Consider the following 19,095-nt stretch of genomic DNA (forward strand, 5'->3'; position numbering starts at 1 on the left):
ACCAATGACCGCATTGTTCTTTTGCGGATCAAAAAATCGCCTGCCTGATACCTTTTAAAAGTGTGCTCCTCTCGTTCCTTTCCTTTCTCACTTGTCCCTTTTAATGATTGATGGCAAATATATCGGTTTAATTCTGGCCTTGTGCTCAAGTCTGCTCATAGGCACATCCTTTGTTATAACGAAGAAAGGCCTACAAAAGAGCAAGACTACAAATGGTCAGTATCCCTTTTTAGTTGCTCTTACTCCCAAGGGAATGACTCTCTCCCTCAAATGTTCGAATGCAAAACAATGTCCAAAATGTCGTCAATCAATCCGCCGCTCATTAACCTTCCACCTTGGCGAAACGCTGCAACCACTTGATCGCCTTAAACGCCTGATCAACTGGATATTCAGGGATTCCGGCGTTTGAGACATAATTAACCCTCCGCTATTAGCGCCAAGTCATAAACGCACAGTATCTCATCCTTTTTATCCTATTGTTTAAACAGGCCACTCCTCCGATAGCTACCAATATCTCAAAAACCCCGTCTGGTGGGCCGGTATGATCACGATGATTGCAGGTGAACTCCTCAATTTTGTCGGCAAGTACTTTATTTCTATTTTAGCTTTTTACCCCAATTTGGATCGACGTACGATGTATTAACCTGTGGTGTAGGCTATACCTTTGCTCCGGCTATTCTCATCACACCGCTTGGAGCTTTGAGTGTCATCATAGGGTAAGATTCTCCAATCCAGTTTGAATACCGAGATTGCCATTTAGAAAAAAAACATAATATTTCCCAATTGGAATCATTAACGAAAAATGTTATTTGCTATACTTTCATTAGTGCAATTATGGCTGCCATATTTCTCAAGGAGAGGTTGGGCCCAATAGGAATAATCGGATGTGTATTATCACTTATTGGAGCGGTTATTATCGTATTGCATGCTCCAGAGGATCCAGATGTCCAAAGTGTCCAGGAATTACTATCCTACATGCTGCAGCCTGGCTTTATTGTGTACGGCGTTCTCGTCGTTATTGTGGCCATTCTTATGATATGGCGAGCTGTGCCAAGGTGGGGAAGGACGAAGCCCATTGTATATGTCACGATTTGCTCTCTCGTCGGATCGCTTAGCGTTATGGCCATCAAAGCGTTTGGTATAGCTGTTCGTCTCACCATCAGCGGAACCAACCAGTTCACGCATCCATCAACCTACTTCTTCATGGTGATGTGTATTATATGCATTCTTATTCAACTTAATTACTTCAACAAGGCCCTCGATACGTTTTCGACTAATGTGTAAGTATTCACATCGTCATGACATTAGACACTTTATGTACGATACCATGCTAACGTGAACGTGTATAGGGTGAACCCAATATACTTTGTTTTTTTTACGACGGCAACCTTGGTAGCTTCAGCCATCATGTACCATGTAAGACCCGTGACTATATTGAGATTAGATCGGCAAACTTTACATTGAATCTATGGCTGATCTTTTGCCACCGTTGTTAATATTATAGGGCTGGAACTCCGCAGGCGTTGTGAATACCATCAGCTTAGTGTGCGGATTCCTTATCATCTTCATGGGTGTGTACTTACTTGACTCCATTGCGCGTGGAGGCACGGCGGCTCAAAACGAAATGGCCATGAAAGGTCCACGCCAGCGCCAATCTTTTTCTGTCAGTCAGGAGGAGCTTGCAATCAAGTCACCCGACGAGAAATCAGGACGAGCATTCGAAGTTGGTTCAACATCGAATCTTGTGAAGCGCAGCCGAGCGGCTTCTATATAGCCCAACCGACCTCAACCCCTCCTATTATATTAGTCATCAGGAGGGTTCTGTATGATACCATGTATGAAAGACTGTACTATTGCAACTTAAAATAAGTTAGACAAGTAAAAATCGTATATTTTTAATTTCTTTTCGAATCCACCGAATGAGACTGTATCGTTCAGTATCGGTTCTCACTGATGGTTTTTGTCCGACTTTGCTGCTTTTGGGAGTTTGATTTGTCAAGTAAGCAGTCACGACTTGGTGGAATCCCATATTTTTGTAATCGTCCATTTTTTTTTTTTTTGGTTTCGTTACAACTCTTCTATCTCTCTAATAATTCCTACCTTTGCCCATAACTCCATTATCAATTGATGACTGTTTCTACTACCACTCAGCATTGGAACGGCTCCATGCCAATGGTACCAAAGTTCGATCACCTTGTACTATACACTGGCAATGTCATGAAGACAAGTATAGCCGGGAAGAATAATTCTCTTAGCACCAAGTCCAACCTTGAAGTAAGGAAGATATGACATGAAAGCATACGACTCGAGAACGATTATTAAACCTTTATTATCATTCTAGCTTGTAGCTGCTATCAATGATACCCTCAGGACATCTTTTCATGTGTCTGATCAACCATCTTTTCACTATCATGAAGACAGTGGACTTTTGGAAGTTCCCGATTTGCGATTAAGCAGCATTGTTCCTGTAGAAGACAGGAAGGATGTTGAAATCACCGGTAAGGATACGATTGCATAGTCAGCGCCGAAAGAAAAATATCGGGAGTGATTAATCATCCAATCGTTTCGTAAACCCCAGCAAAATTGTTCATCCTTGGCTCCGACCCTTCGCAAGCCGCCGTCACTCAATCTCTCAACCATCTTCACCGACTCCTTGGCGTATCGACTATCGAGAACTTTATCCTTTCGGCTACCAACGACGATGTTTTGCCTGCCTGGCGAAGTCTGCAAGAATTGCATAGAAATAAAGTCGTTGAACGGTTAGGCGTAACTGACTTCAGCCAGTCTGACTTAAAGTCATTCTCACAGAAAGTTCAAGTTCAACCCGCTGTGAATCAGATCGATCTTGCTGAATGCTGCCAGCTTCCCAGAGATTTGATTACTTACGCAAAGGCCAACAATATAGAATTATTAGCACATAGTGATTATTCCGGTAAGTCAGGCGATCGGAGCAACATCTCTACAAAATTGCGCAATTGATCACGTTATATTAATTTTTTTTTCTCTTCTTCTAGACATCCTGCCTAAGGAGACCCTTAACAAAATAATGAAGGCTCAAAACCTAGTGGGTGAAAATGCCACATTACACCCTCGCTGGGTTCTTAAATACACTGTATTTGTCAAGTGCCGTGGTGTCGTAGCAGACAAAGGGTAATTACTAATTTTATGGCCGAGAATGAAATCTCACCCTACCTGACTAAAACCATCCGGATTTGTTTGCAGATATATTGTCATGGCGGATGCATAGATTTCCTTCATGAGCACGTGCTTAGATCACAGGCCAAGTCAATCGATACAATAGGCTGTTGAAGGATGCTAAATGCCGTTCGTCCTCTCGATTTACCTTATCGACTCGTTTTTTACTAATTCCTCGCTGGATCTCATTTCTGCTATCACCTCCCTCCAAACTTACGCCTTACATTCCAGAGTAGCCCGCCTGGGTCACACACTGTATAATAAACTTGCATCTACTTCTGTTCATCCGGTTTTGTCACACCCATGGAGTTCATTGTACCACCAACAGTGGTCATAGGGTTCCATTATGAACAACGCACCGTGCCTGCCTGCCCAAGATTTTGTAGTGTTGTTTTCCGAGTTTTAGCTACGTACTGAAAAAGCCATTCGCGGCTGTATGTATCTGATCTTACTGTGGTCATGAGTGTTGGCATACATTGCATGAGAAATCGAGAATAAGACTTTTAAAACCGAATGTTTACGATCTCTTGAAATACTCATTCGTGGTTCTTACACAGCCGCTAAATTCGGCTCATTACACCGTAAACCTCAGTTATCTGCCTAGCAGTTGTAGAGGGTTCCAATTTCTTTTTTTGCTGGTGTGGCAGGATTAAAGCAAGTGGAGGAGATATACCCCATTCTACCATGCACCTGAGTCGGCGACATGCTTTAATCATGCAAGGGAAGGCGGAAGGACGATCACGCTTTAACATAATTTGTATCGGAAGGGCGGACCAATCTGCGCTTATAAAAATTAGCTACTGATCTTTACTGCCCGATGTCGTTCGGTGACCTGCCGTTATCGGTAAAGTCTATAACGTAGATTGGGAATACGCCGTGACACAGTGCATAACATGCTCATCCTCTCGCACAGAAACAATTTCTATAGACACTGGGAATCGATTTGCCAGCTAGGAGACTCTGTTAGGCTGATCAATGTTTGCTTCGTACACCAACGCTTTTTTTCCCCAAATGTTCTCTATGTTGACGTGACTGCAATCATGCATTGAAGCGATATTCCGCTCGCTCAAACAGTAGGTCACGATTTGACAACTGGACAAAGTACTGTTTCTTTTTCTAATTTGGAGCAGCAATATGCTTTGTGAGCATGAAAGTACTCGGATTGCCAGCAGCAGAACATGCGGAGGAGCTTCCATGCTGCCTGCGTCTTTGTCTCAATTGGATGTCATTCAGAATAATGACACCCGATCATTATTTTGACAGTTGCGCTTTGTGAGAGGTAGGAAGTACACCAGATGTGGTGAACCGAAGCAAGAGCTCGAGTACAGCATGATACGATTGGTTACACACATGGCAAAAAATGCACATGTTTACGTGGAGATGGGCAAAAATTATGCAAACAGTAGTGAAGCGGTAAGTAGTGAGCGATAGGAATTATTTTATTATGAAGGACGTCTAAACATTCGCCCGTATCTGACATTGGGAATAAAAAGAACCCTGCTGTAATTGATGTGTTAATTCAACAGGTTTTCAATGCTATCTACGTCACCTTTGCAATAAGATTTGGATTTTTGTTCGCAAAATGGTCGGAAGTCACATTTGCCCAGCCTTTTTGAAACCCCAGTGGCCGGCACTGGGTTGTTAGGATTCCATACCAATCTCTCGTTTTCCATGGCAACGACGTCTCCGGCACTCCCTTTCCAAGATCGCGTTCTCAAACTTGTCAAGGTAAATTGAACTCTTTCAGCGATGGGCCACGCTCAATCCACTATAGTATTAACATCACTCGCATCTGCGTAGAACCCTCAATTTGCTTGGTTTCTAGGACACGTCGCCGTCTTGGCTGGCACCTTATTCTACCTTATTTCGCTCATTACCTTCAAAAGTAACTCACGTGCATACTCAGTCGCCTTCATTGGTGCCTTAGTTTCTTATGGTGTAGTTGTCTATAAATCTCTCGGCGTAAGTACCCGTAGCTAGCGGATCTCGGATCACTGTTTTTGTGGCGCACTAACGCTCATCGTGCAAATTACAATACAGATGCCACAAGCCAACGCTCAGTACTTGCAAAAGCTTATGCTCGATGAGAATTTTCAGTACTTTATGCTCGCATTCTACTGGTATTGCAATAAGCCCATTACAGGTAAGGCATTGGATGCGGTAAAAGTGTGTGAATAGAGAAACTTTTTTCTGACGTGCGTGCATGACCGACCGTACACAGTTACACTGGTTCCATTCGCCACCTACTCGGTTTTTCATGCCTCCAGCTATTTGCGTTCCAACGTCATCCCTACACTTTTCCCAGTGGCATCTTCGCAATCCAACGGAGAAGCTGCAGCGGCTGCTAACAATGCTTGGCAAACCAAGTTCCAACGTAAAATCAAGGCTTGGACTGATATGCGATATGGTACCGCTATGAAATTTGTTGCCCAAGTTGAGGTCATTGGTGTGATGGGTCGATTGATCCTTGGTGCTATCACGTAAGTGTTCCTTTCGCGATGGGAGAAATTGTTTCCTTCAGGTCTACTACTCCTGATCGATCTCGAAAAATTGACCAATGTTTACACCCCCAATCGAACACTCAGTTTCCAAAGCTCTCTGTTGGCCCCTCTGTTATTTGCTCACTTTCTGCGTCTGCGCTTCCATTTGTCGTCCTATACTCGTGGCGCATTCCGTGATTTGAACAATCGCATGGATAAGTTGTTGTTACCTCCTAACGCTCACCCCTCTATCCCACCTGCGGTCGGCCATGCTTACACCACTATCAAGGGTTATATAATCAAGTATAGCCAGGCTGGAATGCAGCAAGCCCCTCAGCCTCAACCTCAGTAAACCAACAAAAAGTATTTCCATTATTAGGATTTTTAGCGTTCTTTACTGTCTCGCTTATTTCCCCTCTTTCACCTTTTTTTTTGTTTTGGTTACGGTTGATGATGTAAATCTGTTGTTTCTTGTTTTTTTATCTGGTACGGGAGATGTTACCCCTCGCACCCAAATAATAGATCATGTCATGGAATATATATTTCATTGCTGTCAATAAATAAAACTGAAAGCATAAAAATGACTAATGGTGACGATAGGGCTTAGGTCGTATTAATCAATGCTTTCTACGGCAAAGGCTGAATCGCAATCGGTACACACACTGTGATCATCTTGCGATAAGTTTGGCGCAGTCGCTAACTAGCCTGAGCGTTTGTGGACGGGTATTTCTGGCAAAGATGAAGAAATAACTCCATGGTATAATGGCTATCATTACCTAGAATGAACATCAATGAGTAAAATGGCGACAAACAAATAGGACCAATCCAAACATTTTGGTGGCATTCATCCACAATCTCGTTACCTGCATTGTGTAGGCACCATGATTCAAGATTGAGATTATCCATGGAACGGCCGAGAGATGGTGGATTGTGTAGGCTATTGCTGTAGGCACCATACAATGTTTCTGTATCCAAGGAAGCTACAACAGCACTACGACTGACATCGTTATGACTACCTCTTCCGCCTGCAACTGGCCACTTGAACTTTTGCATGGCAAGAAATTTAAAGTCATTCTCCAATCCATGGCCAACCAGAACATAACCGCCATCTCGCCGCACACACCAATCCAAATCTTTTCGAAATTCCGTCAGAGCCTGGTCTAGCGAAGCCCACACTGAAACGCCAAACATGAATTTGAGTTTTTGGTCGTCCACAAAACGGCCATTGCTCAAATGCCGATAAGTGCTGTTGATGTAATGTTGATCCATATACCGATTTGTTTGAGAGTCAAACATTGACCAGCCTAGTTCCAGTAAAATTTTATGATCCATTTCGTATACTTCGATATCAAAACTGATGAAAACATATCGTTTTGAGTTGACAAGATCAGATGCATTCTTCCACATAGCAATGGCATCCCGCAACCGGTCATTGGCTTTGTTCCGTTTCTTGAGTTTCTGTACAGCTTTGGTGAATTGCTGTGCTGTTGATATGTTGCATGGTGTGATATCGGTATAGACATGTGGCGGTATACCAGATAGCGTCAGTCCACCGCTTGTCCCAAGATATTCCTGAGAGACATATTCCGCAAGCTTCTCTGCGCCTTTGCTGGACACTAGTAAATCGAAGACTCCGTTTTCAGAGATCCCTAATATCACAGATTAACTAGGCGATATTTTGGAATCTTCACAGAGCCATGCTCATTTATACCTTCAAAGAATGTAAGATTGCATCCCAAGCCTTGGGGTGAAAAAAAGTTGTTTCTTTCAAAAAGTGACTCCGGTATAGGCGTGCCTGCTACTTCAGCTTGGGACAAGATAGTAGCTTGTACGATATCCCAAGAATACACTTCCATAAGGTGGGAGGGGCTTGCCGTTGAGACAAATTTGATCGGAGGACAAAGCGCGATTTCCAAAAAGTCTCTACTTTGCTACTTAAACCTTGGTAAATCATATGTATTCAGTACTTTATTTAAAAACACAAAAAATCACTGACATTTATTGAGCATGTCAAACGAAATGATCTATCCGAAAAGTTTACATTTCGCCATTGAAAATAGAGGAAAGCTAAACGGATTTCAGAAAGTTGGGAACATGCGGCAGGTGCCTCAAGTCAGAATGACTCGAAGGTAATTGAGGGTCCGCAAATTGGTACACGTTAAAACTCCTCAAAAGTGTTTGTAATTCGTTTTTTGACTTTGCCTCTGATTTCTTCCATGGACAAGATAGAGTTAGGCGATCTCTTTTGGATATACAATGACAACGGTCATATCCTTAGTTGCGATTCAACTGGCCCTGTGGTCTTTGTCGATCCGTCCACAGTCAACGCGAATGAACAGCTATTGATGTACTGTGGCCACCCACAAAAACCAGACACATTCTACCTTACCTTCAAATACAAACCAGGGTTCCTGGCCGTGAACGAAGAAGGAACATTGAATAACGGTGCGCCACACTATGAACGTACTGTATTCAATGCGGCGGAATTCCTAAGCGTCTTGGGTCAACCTATCGTTGTAAAGATATCAGATATCAAGCAATAGTTAATGTCATTTTTGCTGTAGCTTGACCACCATGGTCAATTGTAGTATTTCACTCCACATACATACCATCTATTACAGTAACGTTTATTGTAAATTTAATCATAAATTACAGGCTTTATGCCTGTTTCTAAATTGTATATCATGTCCCACGACCGGCGGTGTTGGTACCCGAGATTCAGACGATCTCGTCAATGGAGGGAATGAAGACAGCCCACATGAGCTGCATTGCGTTCTCGAAAAGGTACTTGCCATCGACTTTTGCTAACAAGGTGTATTTCCATTGGATATTGTAGCGATATCTATACATAGGAGCTTTTAGAGTGTCAAGCAATCAAGATGCCGCTATCACTCAACCACCAAGTGGGCACAGGGGTCATTCACAAATAGCTCTACAATGAATATAGCGTGGTTTATTTACATTATTACAGTGGATTGCCAATACCCCATTTTTTAACGGCCGTTGGACAATCTCTGTACTTCGCGACAGCATTGCTGATCTGGCTAGGTTCTAACATGATTTTCATCATTCGATATTCTTTTGGACATTTTGCGACAGATTCGACAGGGCAGACCAGTTCAAAGGACTGCAAGTGTTCGAAAGCCTAAATCGAATAATGAGAATGTTTTAGGAAAAAAGAGATCATGGTTTAATTGACAGCTTGTTGCTACTTACCTTAAGGGCAACCGCGCGCTTGTATAGTTTCATTCCAAAGCTGTGTCCACTAGCTTGAGTCATATTCATAAAGTCTTTGTATTCATCATAAACCATTTGAAAGTTAAAGGTTGACGTTTCTCGATCAAGAAGCTTGCCCATGCTCACAATCAATATGAGCTCCAATAGTGATACGCCTAAGAGAACAAAGTAAGTAAGGCGTACACGGAGGCAATGCATATACAGTGGGATATTCTACCTTTCAACAGTTCAGTCTTGGAATCTGCACGCTGCATGATTCCAGAATCATAAAATTGTGTTGCCGTTAGGAATGGGTTCTGAGCTGACAAGGAACTGACGGGCTGAAACTAGAGTTTTGCGTCAGTTTTTTGTAGGTTTGGTCAATTGGGCCAGGTAAAAAAGTTTAACCTACACATATTTTAAAAACCATGCGCAGATCTTTGGTCAGATCAAAGATACGTCGAATGACCGCTAGAAATAATGGGTCCTGGAACAAGGTCTGTAAAACTAGGTTAAATTTTGGGGACCACCGATGGCGATTTCCTTCAAGGACGACTTACATCTAAAGCTTCATTGAAATTACGTATGTAAGTTGTATGATTTTCATCTGTTATGGAGTCAGACATAGGAAGCGACAAAACGCTCTTCGTCGCGCTAGAAAAATCTCCAAAACTTGATGGCGGATAAAGGTATATCTGTCGATGTGAGAATCGTGACTTTACACGTTTCTCCAATAGCTCCATAGTGTCCTGTAATCACAATATAGCCAGGTATAGTGGAGAGACATTTAGCTTTCAGAACATTGATTGAAGTCAATGTTTAACTGACTTACCAAGCGACACGTTAAGCCAATCACGGCAATAGGATTTTGTGAACTTTGAGCAATATCAAAAAGATTATAAAGCAAAGCCTGCTTGGTATGTTGAGCAAATAAATCAAATTCATCCAATATGAAAATGACCGGTGTTGTTGACTTTGATCCTGATTTCAGCAACGACAGAAGGAACGCCAGCGATTCAGCAAACGACGTCTATAAGAAGAACGATTAGTTAAGGGAGCGAGAGAATAGAGTGTGTGTCAGGAGGAAGACTTACAAAGCTTCTATCTTCCATTTGCGATTCTCGAGTCAACTGTCTCGTGATTTCTCGTAACGCGCTTCGGTCGTCGGTTTGTATGAGTCCGTTCAGTTCCACCGTCAGGAAATTGTCTTTATGCTCTTTTTGAAGACTTTGGATTACTTTCCGAACTAATACCGTTTTTCCTGATCCACGATTGCCAATAAGTAAGCACGAATTACTTTCGCCTACTTTGACGGTTTGTTCTAACAAGTGATGCAGCTTGTCGTACTGTTCTGACAGATTCGAAAGATCAATTGGCAAGGAACGCTCGGAAATTCTGTCCAGAATAGAATTCTTCGCCTCCTGGACGTATGTTGCCAGAGAGCTATCGTGTTCTGTTACCGGTGGAGGTGTAGATATACCATTCTCTGGCGGGTCAGCAACGTCCGAAGCACGATCTGATTCCGAATCCGAGACCAGGAAAGGATTGGATTCGAGAATGGTGAAATCCTGGACTACTGTCTCCAAGTCTTCACTTTGATTGTCGCTAGCGAGACATGATGGTGATGCATCGTCTGCCTTCCGTTTGCCCAGAATTGTCATTGGCCGTCGTTCAAACACAGTCGCCAAACCAACAGTAATGCTCAAAAGCTTGTTTTAAAAATTTTCAACGTTAAAATAAACCCTTCTGACAGCAATTTCTTGTCCTCCATTTGTGTGTACAACGCCTTTAATTTCTATCCATTCTCATATTTTCATGCAGCAGAACAAGATCTTTTTGGTTATCTGCTCGTCCAACTTACACATATCTGGATTGACAAGCATCTCATGTTTATGACAGTATCAGTCGGACCCTCAATACGTACCTTCACGTGCAAACCATGAAAGGAGAGCTTCAAGTCGGCAGACGGGCCAGGGCCATCTGACGACCTCTCTCTTTCCTTTTCCACTCGTTACTATGCTAGACCACCTTGCAGGAAGGCCTTCAGCAAACTGGAAGCGGACACAAATCATTATTACATTATGTACAAGGTCAGCTAACTCGACGATTCACCGCACCATATAACGCACGACCCTAATATTAAATTTACTTAACTTGTCAGCTTATTCTTATTGTTGAACGGAAAAAGATATAGGTGGCCAAAGACCCTGGGGCTAGAAAATAGAACACTTAGTATGCGATGACAGCTTAATAATTCGAACACAATGCAAGTATCTGAATGTCTCATCTTTGTTTTCTCATATCAGAGCAATATGCGCCATGGAGAATCGTGCTGGGCACTTGGCTAATGTTATACATTACACGAAACGTTCATATTCTGCTCGGTATCGATGGTAAGGTATAGTTTTCAAATGTATCATAGTATTACTCCGTCCTGATAGCTTTTCGGTAGCTCCTGAACCATTGGCAAGATTGTATAAGCGGAGTTATTTCCGTGGCACTTGGATCTTGACGGCTCTTGATGCGGGATTCTTCACGGCTATGGGCATCAAACCGACTTGGCTGCGTCATATCTTATCGATCGTCTTTTCCGCCTACTACTTGGTATTTGCAGATGATGCGGAAGAGAAATCTAGAAAAGTTCGAGCTACCATTACTGTAGAGCATATGAGAACATCTTGGGAGAAGGGAGCAAGTAACCCAATATTAAGCTTCGTTTCTTCTTTATTGCGACCCAAGCTGAGTATGAAAAAGGTCATTCAGGTGGCCCGCCCAGCCTCTTCAGAAAGAGCCAGTCTTCCGCCTGTTCAGCTGCATCTGTACTATGCTGGGAGTCTAGATAGTTTAGAAGACCAAACATCCTTGATTTTACATTTTCCTGGAGGAGGATTTGTCAGTATGCCGCCTCCCTGTCATGAAGATGCCATATCACAATGGGCTGCACAAACCGGATATTTGATATGCAGTGTCAATTATGGAAAGTCTCCAGAATATCCGTATCCCTGGGCCATGGAAGAATGTTATGATACCTATATCAGCATCGTTGAGAGCAACGGAAAAGTTCTTGGCCTTCGAGGCGACAAAGAGGTGACGATTGCCTTTATTGGTGACTCTGCGTAAGTGCTTTCCAAAAGATGGGAGCCAACGTTTTGCTCTTAACTAATGAAATTGGCGTCCAAAGTGGAGGAAATTTGGCAGCAGGTGTCACCTTGAAAATTCTGGCTCACAATCAGCAGCTTCAAACATCCAGCGTTAACTCTTCTTTTGTCATGACATCTGACGATCCTTCGGCGTCTGTTCATGAAAATCAAGTGATTCCACTACCTGCCGGTGTAATTACTGTCTACCCATGTCTCAACTTTGACTTATCCTGCTGGATGTCTCCGTCTCAGATCTCACTCATGCGGGCTGAATCTAGCACGTCCTTAAACGCCACGACCATGAGCCATCTTCTAGAATCCAAGGATCACATGCGCCATCAATCACCGCTTAGTGTAGAGCCCGACTTGGAGAGAAGAAGCCTATGGCGACGTGCACTGGGTCTAGAGGCAAACCATGCCAAGCGCGGGACCAGTCTAGAAGAGCGGATTAGATTTATGCCTACCCGGGATTCAGTTGATGTATCATCTGCCACGTTAGTACCGCGTTTGGCAATGACCAGCCGGATGAGTTTCTTCAACGACCGCATCATTACACCTGATCTGGTAAGAATTCTATTGCCAAGAGAGAGTGATTGTTTATGTAAGCGTATATTGATAACGTTTGCTATTGTAACTAGATGCGAGCCATGGCTATCCGTAAGTATTCCACATCCAACAGGCCGTGACGTGTACTCGCAGCTAACTTTTTCGGTTTTTGGGAACTCTTCCCGGTACAGTGTATCTCGGTCCTCACTCGTATCCAGACTTTGACACCGACTATTTGTTGTCCCCCATCGTGGCGCCGTCTACATTGTTGTCACAATTTCCAAAATTATACATGATGTGTGGAGAAAAAGACCCATTTGTAGATGACACAGTGATTTTTGCTGGACGAATCCGGCAAGCCAAACGAAATAACGGTCATAAGCGAACTCACCATGATGAAGATCCAGATCATGGTGTTACTGTTCGCATCATGGAGGGCATGAGCCACGCTTTCCTACAAATGATCCCGTTTTTACCAGACGCTGACAAGGCTACCAAGGCCATTGGACGATGGGCTCAGCAAATTTTAGGGAGCGACGCTACACGGCCCAAGATGTCGAAGTCTAGAAGCCTAAGCAATGTATCAGACATTGCTACTAACGAAAAAGATATGATCTATCGACGTCGGAGAGGGTTAGTGGATGGACTGTTTGTCGGAGTCGGCAGTGGTTAAAGTGGAATTGATGACAGTAACAGCCATAATCAATAAATTTCGTTTCCGCTGGCTGGTTTAAAAATAGAGCGTTTTCTTTCTTCTTGTGAAGTCCCCACTGCACTTTACTAAATGTCAATACATGAAGACGAGGAAGCTTCCTCTACTCCATTACCGACAAGATCTTCACAAGATGTTAGCCCCATACCGGATGCCTCGTCAATACCCTCTCCACCTTCTAGTTCCAAGCATTACCCAGCTCAACCTCCGATGACCATCAACACTGCTAGACCCGCTTTGAGAGCAGGTGCAGAGTTGCTGGAACTGGTCATCCTTTCTGGACAAAAGATGGGCAACATCAACATACCCGAATTGACCAGCATCAGTGAAGATACCACTGATTTGCACACCACCGTGACAACATTGGCCGGCAATCACGTTTTCGTTCGACCGGAATTGCAGTCAACGAAACTATTACACAGCATCTTCCATTCTGCCCATTACGAGAACTCCTCGTCGATGGATGGGAACGCACCGGACACCAAAATGAGTGTTAGGACTTTGGAGAAACTCAGGCCCTATGTTTCACTCTACTCTGTCCATGAACATGTCACACCGGTGTGGGCACTGACCGATAAAAGTTGGCACGACATGGTGATTGTATCACAAGAGTCTTTGAGCGAAAATACGAATCATCGTATTGTATCTCTTTCGACGTCGGCTACCTTGTTCAAATTTCAATGGGGCGATCATACATTCCAGTGGGAGCTGAAATCGGCCGACGCAAGACAAGGCGAATCGCAGCTATCACCTGTGTTGCAATCGGCGGCTCGAACTTCTAGTCACCGTTCATATGACTTACAATGCTTTAATACGTCCACTCAAGCACTGGTAGCTGAGTTCACAGGAGGCATGCGTTCATTTGTATTATGGAGTTTGCCGCCTACCTCACCTACCACCAACACTCAGGATACACTCAAAATGCGTGCTATGTTCCCAGATCCACCCATCTCTGCTCTCCATGATAAACCCAGAATCTCGACGGAATCCATTCCCAATACCCACAACCCTTTCAAGCCGTCTAACCCCCCCAACGACACCACCGTGTCTCACTTCGCTACCCACCCCTTCACCTCCCTTTTGATTCTTAGCGGACTTTTGATCAACGATCACGTTTCGTCTCTATTGCAATCACTGGGGGGTGGCAGCGATGCTTTACGACTGATCATGGATCCCGAGTTCTCTAGAGGTGCCATGAACGAATCGTCCATCACTCGGCCTATGGAGTCGATTTCTGATCCGTATATTTCTCGGGGTCGTCACCATCCCAACATTCGCCAACACCTTGATGACGCTTCAAGTATTGCATACACCGACGGGCCAGACGAGAGCGGCTACCGTTCCAATTCCAGGTACTCCGTCAAAAGCATAGAGTTGAATCCCGGATGCTGTCGGTGTTATTGGGGTTATGGGTTCTGGTGGACTTGGTGTCCACTCTGCGTTCCAGGTGGGTGGTGCGAACGAGTCCTTTGCGGCGGGGGACGGCGCAGCAGACGCCGTTGGTAGACTGTCATAACAAAGAAACCTATATTTTTTTTTCTTAAAAAAAAAAAGAAGAGCGCATGTACTATAAATTCCTACTTCGTCATTTACAACCCTCTCACGATCTACATTTTGTACACACATTTGGAATATTTATAAAGACAACCGTCGAGGGACGGGCTGGCTATTCTTGCAAGAAGACAAGTTTTGCTGGCAACACTGTATGCACTTTCGTTCCATGTTACAGACAAAAAACTGAGGGGTTTATTTATTAGTGGACCGCTTATGGAGGAGGTGATCTAGTTAGGCAAGGAGCTTCTGGAGTTCACCGCTGGACTTGAGGGAAAGCAAGTCGTCGCAACCACCAACGTGCTTCTGGTTAATAAAGATATTGGGAACGGTTCTTTGACCGGTCTTTTGCTGGAGATAATCTTGGATAGCGGCGCCATCATCGGCTTCATCGAGCTCAATGACGAAGAACTCAGAGGTGATGGACTTGAGGGCTTCCTTTGCGCGGCGGCAGTAAGCTGCATAGGTGCAACGGGTTAGATAGGACGTGCTTGCTCAGCATACATGGAGATGCAGTACTTACGGCAGTAGGATTTGCTGAAAACAGCGACCTTGTTATTGGCAATGATTTCTTCGACTTTGGATTTGACGGCAGACATTTGTTCTGGAGTAAGAGGGGTAGATGCTGACAAACCCATGAATTTCAAAATGACTGGCTCTTATAAAGACCACTTATGACGAAATTATTTTTTTTTCTTGAAAACTGTCAATTCGCCGCGGTGGAGCCACCCCCCATTTAGCTTGCCAATTTGATTTATTATTTTTTAATTCAATTACTAAACCTTGGGTTTATAAGCAATGAACCGGCATCGGTTGTACATGATGAACCATTTGCCGTCCTCGCGCTGATGAGTCACCTTCATCTCTTCTGCGATTTCCTTCACCATAGCACGTCTTTCTTCATCGGTATCGAGAGCAGCGAGGAAAGTGAAGCCAAAAGTTTCGATCCACCCCGCAACATTAGTGGGCAGTTCGGTTGGGCGAGGATTAAGGGAGATCGTCTGGACCTCAAAGCCTTGTTCTTCTAGCAAAGCTTTGTAATGTACATCCGATGGAAAGAACCAAGGAGAGTAAGATTTGCCGTCCTTGCCTCGGCGGTTAAGAGCTGCTATAAGAGCACCATGGATATCTAGAAAACGGAAGAAATGAACGTCACTATTCAAACAGCCACATAACAAACGCCCCACTGCGGGGATCTGCAGCCAACATAATGGTTCGTCTTTGACTGACTAGCATTCCCCTTCGCCATGTCCAAATTCTTACCAGCACAGTTCAGGTAGCCGCCAAATTCCGCGACAAAGCGACCGCCGGGCTTCAAAACGTGCTTGACGCCAGCAATCACGTCTTTGGGATTCTTCTTCATCCAATGCAAAGCTGAAAAAAGTCTCGATATGAGCACACCCATGCGCGCGACCTAGGTTAAGCATTGAGTTACGTACCGGCATTGGAGAATACTGCATCAAACTTGCCATCGATCTGCTGTTCGATGTTTTCATTGTCAAACCATGCAGCGAGGTCGTGGCCGTCCACGACACGCGCATCCTTGCACCCCAGATCCTTTGCTTTTTCAATCATGTTGGCACTGGCATCCACGCCAACCACGCGTTCGCACATTTTCTCGAGATCCTTGGTCAAAACGCCATCACCGCATCCTAGATCCAGAATAGTCTCGTTGGCCTTAGGGTCCAGCATGCCTAGAATAGTGGCTCCGAGCACAGGCACGAAGTTTGCATTCGTATCGTACTTGGTAGCTGACCAGTTGTCCTTTGCGTTAGAAGCCATGGTAATTTTAATGTCACAAGGTTAAGTGAAATTGGTTTCAGACTAGAAGGCTTATATTACACTCAGAGCGCATATTGTTTTTGCCGTGCATTCCGACACCTCGGCTCTGATTGGCTGATTTCACTGTGACAGACATTGATCCACACTGCGATCTTAATGGTAACTGGTAGCATTTGAATTATTATTGGCTTCTTAAAAGATGTATACATAATTTATCGTTATGGTCGACTGCGCTATTCCTCGTAAATGCTCTCAACGCCTTTGACACGGATAATCATCTCACCCGGAGATGCGTCATTGCTCTCATCTACTTCCTGGAGTGTCTCAATCACACCAACATCGGATAGAATATGGATAGCCTTTTGGAGGTTGTGTCGTCGTTCTTGCGCTGGTGGAAATTCCTAAACCAAATCAACCCTAATGTAAGTATATAACATTGGATGGAAGCCTGATCCATAGCAACTATCGCTTACCCTAGCCAGGACCTTGACGGGAACCCCTCGTTCAAGAATGTCAATCATGGAATCGTCTTCTTCTGATCTCTGACCGTCCTTCTTCAGGGTTGGTTCATCACTAAAGAGCATTTCTATGATTCGTCCCATAGTAGCTCCAACCGTGCCTTCAGGGAACAGGATCTTGCACATGGTCTTCATCTGTTTGATCGAGTGCCGCTTCCACTGTTTGCGATCCGTCTGTGTCACTGTAGATATCTGCGAGAGGGATACAAGAGGATAAGGAAGGCGGGAAGGCCAACTTCATGAGTGGAATTCGTGTATTTACCGTGGTTCTATCTTTTTGGATTTGCTGCAAATAACTTCGGGCTTGCCTCTCGTACTCTTCCAACAGCTGTGGATCTCCTATATGGGGAGACAAAAGGGATTGGTATCAAAACAAATGTCAGTGGACAAGATGCATGTCGTACCTTGATAGGGAGAATTGCATATTCGCTCCAACACATCTTGTATGTACCGTAAATGTTGTGGGTAAAACTTCCAGTGGGGCTCTGAAGTGAAAATAAGAGAAAGCATGTATTAGTACGAGAAAGCCCAATTGCGGATCAGGGAGAAGGCATCGCCTACATACCATCGTTGCCGAGGGTATTGTCAAGATCTGCTTCCACAAGTTTCCGCCGCCGTGACTTCTTTGACTCTGACATGATCCCGTCGCCAATGGATCCAATCGTGGACCTTCTCTTTGACTGGATCATTTTTTTCTTTTGATCCAATTTGAGTTCAACGGAAGCAAGCTCAGCTGTAAGTTGACGCTTGCGTATTTCGTACTGGGACTCTTGTGCGGTACCATCCTGGTTGGGGAAGCGTTAGTATTGTATCAAAAAAAAAAATAAAAAAAATCATCCATCTCCCAGACGTGCGTTACTTCACACCCACAGTAAACGCCAAATTAAAAATATAAAATTGCTACTTACAGAGGCGGCGTTTTGCTTTCTTTGCTGCATTCGCTTTGTGTCTTGCTTCAATTTGTACAGTTGATGCTCCTAAGTACGTTGAAAGGGATCACGACTGTGTAAGCGAAGCTCCCAACCTTGTTCCATTTCATAAAACTTGCCTTTTTCTCAATCTCTTCAGCACGGTCCTCAATTGTGCGAATCAAACCATCTTTCTTCAGTTTTAAACTCTTAAGCCGTCGCATAGCTTCAGCCGACGCTTGATCGATTTTAGATCTATCCTCATCCCCTGCACGATGGTGTAAATTCTCAAGACGCTGTTTTTCGTTTACTTTCAATTGCTGATGTTTCATTTCCTCTTCCTGTTTCTCCACGGTGGCTTCCAGTGTCTGTTCTTCACTGAGAAGTTTGGCCATGACTGACTCTGCTTCCGAGAGAAGGGTATCTATTTGTGGACGGATATCTTGCGCTATCTGAGACTGAGCTGATTTGATATCCTTTTCCGAGACCAGGTCATATTGCTGTAAGTAGAGAGTGAGTTCAGGGCAAGCACCGTAGCTGATGCGGATGGTGGAATGCGACTTACTCGCTGAAAGGACATGACATGTTTGAGACGCGTGAAATCTTTGGTGGTAGGCTGTAGCAACTCGACGGATCCTTGAAGCTGAATGTAACGAGAGGTGAGATGAGCGCGCTGACATGCAGGAAAAGCAGACAGACGAATCTTACAGCACTGAGAGTAAGTGACAATTTCTCGACCGAGCCCTGTAAATTTTCAAGCACACTATGTGGTTTTGCCCATGAGCTTTGCTTCTTTGACAGATCATGGGAGCGATCATTAGTAGCTGCTTGCGTGAGCATGATTGTACAAAGTGAAACGCGTTTCTTGAATGGCCAAAAGTTGACGACAGGGAAACGCGAGTCTCCGGCCGGGATTATTTTCCCCATAAAAACTCCCACTTTACTTCTGCTCTTCCACCGGGGAAATTAGCTCAAATCCCGAGTCAAGCAGAAGCCGGAATAACTAAAACTTCCGTTGTGGGTATGCTCTACGTTGTAAAACATTAC

General features: G+C 44.1%; 12 protein-coding genes across 12 annotated transcripts; 7 read left to right on the plus strand and 5 right to left on the minus strand.

Moving 5' to 3' along the window:
• Window positions 1–93: 93 nt before the first annotated feature.
• K450DRAFT_259117 (uncharacterized protein) lies at window positions 94–1,877 on the plus strand. The gene is made up of 6 exons (XM_051591952.1): window positions 94–215; window positions 489–581; window positions 656–716; window positions 828–1,280; window positions 1,350–1,416; window positions 1,505–1,877. The coding sequence occupies exons 1-6, from the start codon at window positions 104–106 to the stop codon at window positions 1,772–1,774; spliced, it is 1,056 nt and encodes a 351-aa protein (XP_051440954.1). The 5' UTR covers window positions 94–103; the 3' UTR covers window positions 1,775–1,877.
• Window positions 1,878–2,069: 192 nt separating this feature from the next.
• K450DRAFT_259123 (uncharacterized protein) lies at window positions 2,070–3,662 on the plus strand. The gene is made up of 5 exons (XM_051591953.1): window positions 2,070–2,274; window positions 2,342–2,498; window positions 2,579–2,932; window positions 3,015–3,150; window positions 3,223–3,662. Exons 1-5 carry the CDS (start codon window positions 2,128–2,130, stop codon window positions 3,245–3,247), a joined length of 819 nt encoding a protein of 272 aa, XP_051440955.1. The 5' UTR covers window positions 2,070–2,127; the 3' UTR covers window positions 3,248–3,662.
• A 377-nt stretch (window positions 3,663–4,039) lies between these two features.
• Window positions 4,040–4,589, plus strand: K450DRAFT_259134 (uncharacterized protein). The gene is made up of 2 exons (XM_051591954.1): window positions 4,040–4,268; window positions 4,326–4,589. Exon 1 carries the CDS (start codon window positions 4,089–4,091, stop codon window positions 4,242–4,244), a length of 156 nt encoding a protein of 51 aa, XP_051440956.1. The 5' UTR covers window positions 4,040–4,088; the 3' UTR covers window positions 4,245–4,268; window positions 4,326–4,589.
• Window positions 4,232–5,013, plus strand: K450DRAFT_259135 (uncharacterized protein). Its single transcript, XM_051591955.1, has 2 exons — window positions 4,232–4,608; window positions 4,722–5,013. The coding sequence occupies exons 1-2, from the start codon at window positions 4,525–4,527 to the stop codon at window positions 4,809–4,811; spliced, it is 174 nt and encodes a 57-aa protein (XP_051440957.1). The 5' UTR covers window positions 4,232–4,524; the 3' UTR covers window positions 4,812–5,013.
• K450DRAFT_259137 (uncharacterized protein) lies at window positions 4,414–6,199 on the plus strand. The gene is made up of 6 exons (XM_051591956.1): window positions 4,414–4,608; window positions 4,722–4,923; window positions 4,996–5,157; window positions 5,236–5,338; window positions 5,417–5,675; window positions 5,781–6,199. The coding sequence occupies exons 2-6, from the start codon at window positions 4,867–4,869 to the stop codon at window positions 6,025–6,027; spliced, it is 828 nt and encodes a 275-aa protein (XP_051440958.1). The 5' UTR covers window positions 4,414–4,608; window positions 4,722–4,866; the 3' UTR covers window positions 6,028–6,199.
• K450DRAFT_259145 (uncharacterized protein) lies at window positions 6,093–7,572 on the minus strand. The gene is made up of 4 exons (XM_051591957.1): window positions 7,387–7,572; window positions 6,539–7,291; window positions 6,337–6,451; window positions 6,093–6,277 (listed from the first exon to the last, which is right to left on the minus strand). The coding sequence occupies exons 1-3, from the start codon at window positions 7,529–7,531 to the stop codon at window positions 6,372–6,374; spliced, it is 978 nt and encodes a 325-aa protein (XP_051440959.1). The 5' UTR covers window positions 7,532–7,572; the 3' UTR covers window positions 6,093–6,277; window positions 6,337–6,371.
• Window positions 7,573–8,602: 1,030 nt separating this feature from the next.
• On the minus strand, window positions 8,603–10,729 carry K450DRAFT_259151 (uncharacterized protein). Its single transcript, XM_051591958.1, has 7 exons — window positions 9,986–10,729; window positions 9,724–9,921; window positions 9,452–9,640; window positions 9,304–9,390; window positions 9,130–9,238; window positions 8,892–9,067; window positions 8,603–8,820 (listed from the first exon to the last, which is right to left on the minus strand). The coding sequence occupies exons 1-7, from the start codon at window positions 10,550–10,552 to the stop codon at window positions 8,641–8,643; spliced, it is 1,506 nt and encodes a 501-aa protein (XP_051440960.1). The 5' UTR covers window positions 10,553–10,729; the 3' UTR covers window positions 8,603–8,640.
• A 151-nt stretch (window positions 10,730–10,880) lies between these two features.
• On the plus strand, window positions 10,881–13,327 carry K450DRAFT_259153 (uncharacterized protein). Its single transcript, XM_051591959.1, has 7 exons — window positions 10,881–10,981; window positions 11,053–11,123; window positions 11,198–11,284; window positions 11,344–12,007; window positions 12,073–12,595; window positions 12,670–12,688; window positions 12,769–13,327. The coding sequence occupies exons 1-7, from the start codon at window positions 10,908–10,910 to the stop codon at window positions 13,248–13,250; spliced, it is 1,920 nt and encodes a 639-aa protein (XP_051440961.1). The 5' UTR covers window positions 10,881–10,907; the 3' UTR covers window positions 13,251–13,327.
• A 34-nt stretch (window positions 13,328–13,361) lies between these two features.
• Window positions 13,362–14,795, plus strand: K450DRAFT_275158 (uncharacterized protein; the record flags this gene model as incomplete). Its single annotated transcript, XM_051593157.1, has 1 exon — window positions 13,362–14,795. One exon carries the CDS (start codon window positions 13,362–13,364, stop codon window positions 14,793–14,795), a length of 1,434 nt encoding a protein of 477 aa, XP_051440962.1.
• Window positions 14,796–15,074: 279 nt separating this feature from the next.
• On the minus strand, window positions 15,075–15,439 carry K450DRAFT_179999 (uncharacterized protein; the record flags this gene model as incomplete). Its single annotated transcript, XM_051584329.1, has 2 exons — window positions 15,075–15,298; window positions 15,364–15,439. The coding sequence occupies 2 exons, from the start codon at window positions 15,437–15,439 to the stop codon at window positions 15,075–15,077; spliced, it is 300 nt and encodes a 99-aa protein (XP_051440963.1).
• Window positions 15,440–15,523: 84 nt separating this feature from the next.
• On the minus strand, window positions 15,524–16,822 carry K450DRAFT_259161 (uncharacterized protein). The gene is made up of 2 exons (XM_051591960.1): window positions 16,280–16,822; window positions 15,524–15,969 (listed from the first exon to the last, which is right to left on the minus strand). The coding sequence occupies exons 1-2, from the start codon at window positions 16,620–16,622 to the stop codon at window positions 15,617–15,619; spliced, it is 696 nt and encodes a 231-aa protein (XP_051440964.1). The 5' UTR covers window positions 16,623–16,822; the 3' UTR covers window positions 15,524–15,616.
• A 664-nt stretch (window positions 16,823–17,486) lies between these two features.
• K450DRAFT_259174 (uncharacterized protein) lies at window positions 17,487–18,905 on the minus strand. The gene is made up of 5 exons (XM_051591961.1): window positions 18,757–18,905; window positions 18,614–18,691; window positions 18,189–18,548; window positions 18,049–18,117; window positions 17,487–17,925 (listed from the first exon to the last, which is right to left on the minus strand). Exons 1-5 carry the CDS (start codon window positions 18,886–18,888, stop codon window positions 17,698–17,700), a joined length of 867 nt encoding a protein of 288 aa, XP_051440965.1. The 5' UTR covers window positions 18,889–18,905; the 3' UTR covers window positions 17,487–17,697.
• Window positions 18,906–19,095: the final 190 nt, after the last annotated feature.

Source organism: Umbelopsis ramanniana (assembly GCF_025399195.1).
Source record: "Umbelopsis ramanniana AG unplaced genomic scaffold K450scaffold_74, whole genome shotgun sequence".
NCBI classification, from domain to species: Eukaryota; Fungi; Mucoromycota; class Umbelopsidomycetes; order Umbelopsidales; family Umbelopsidaceae; genus Umbelopsis; species Umbelopsis ramanniana.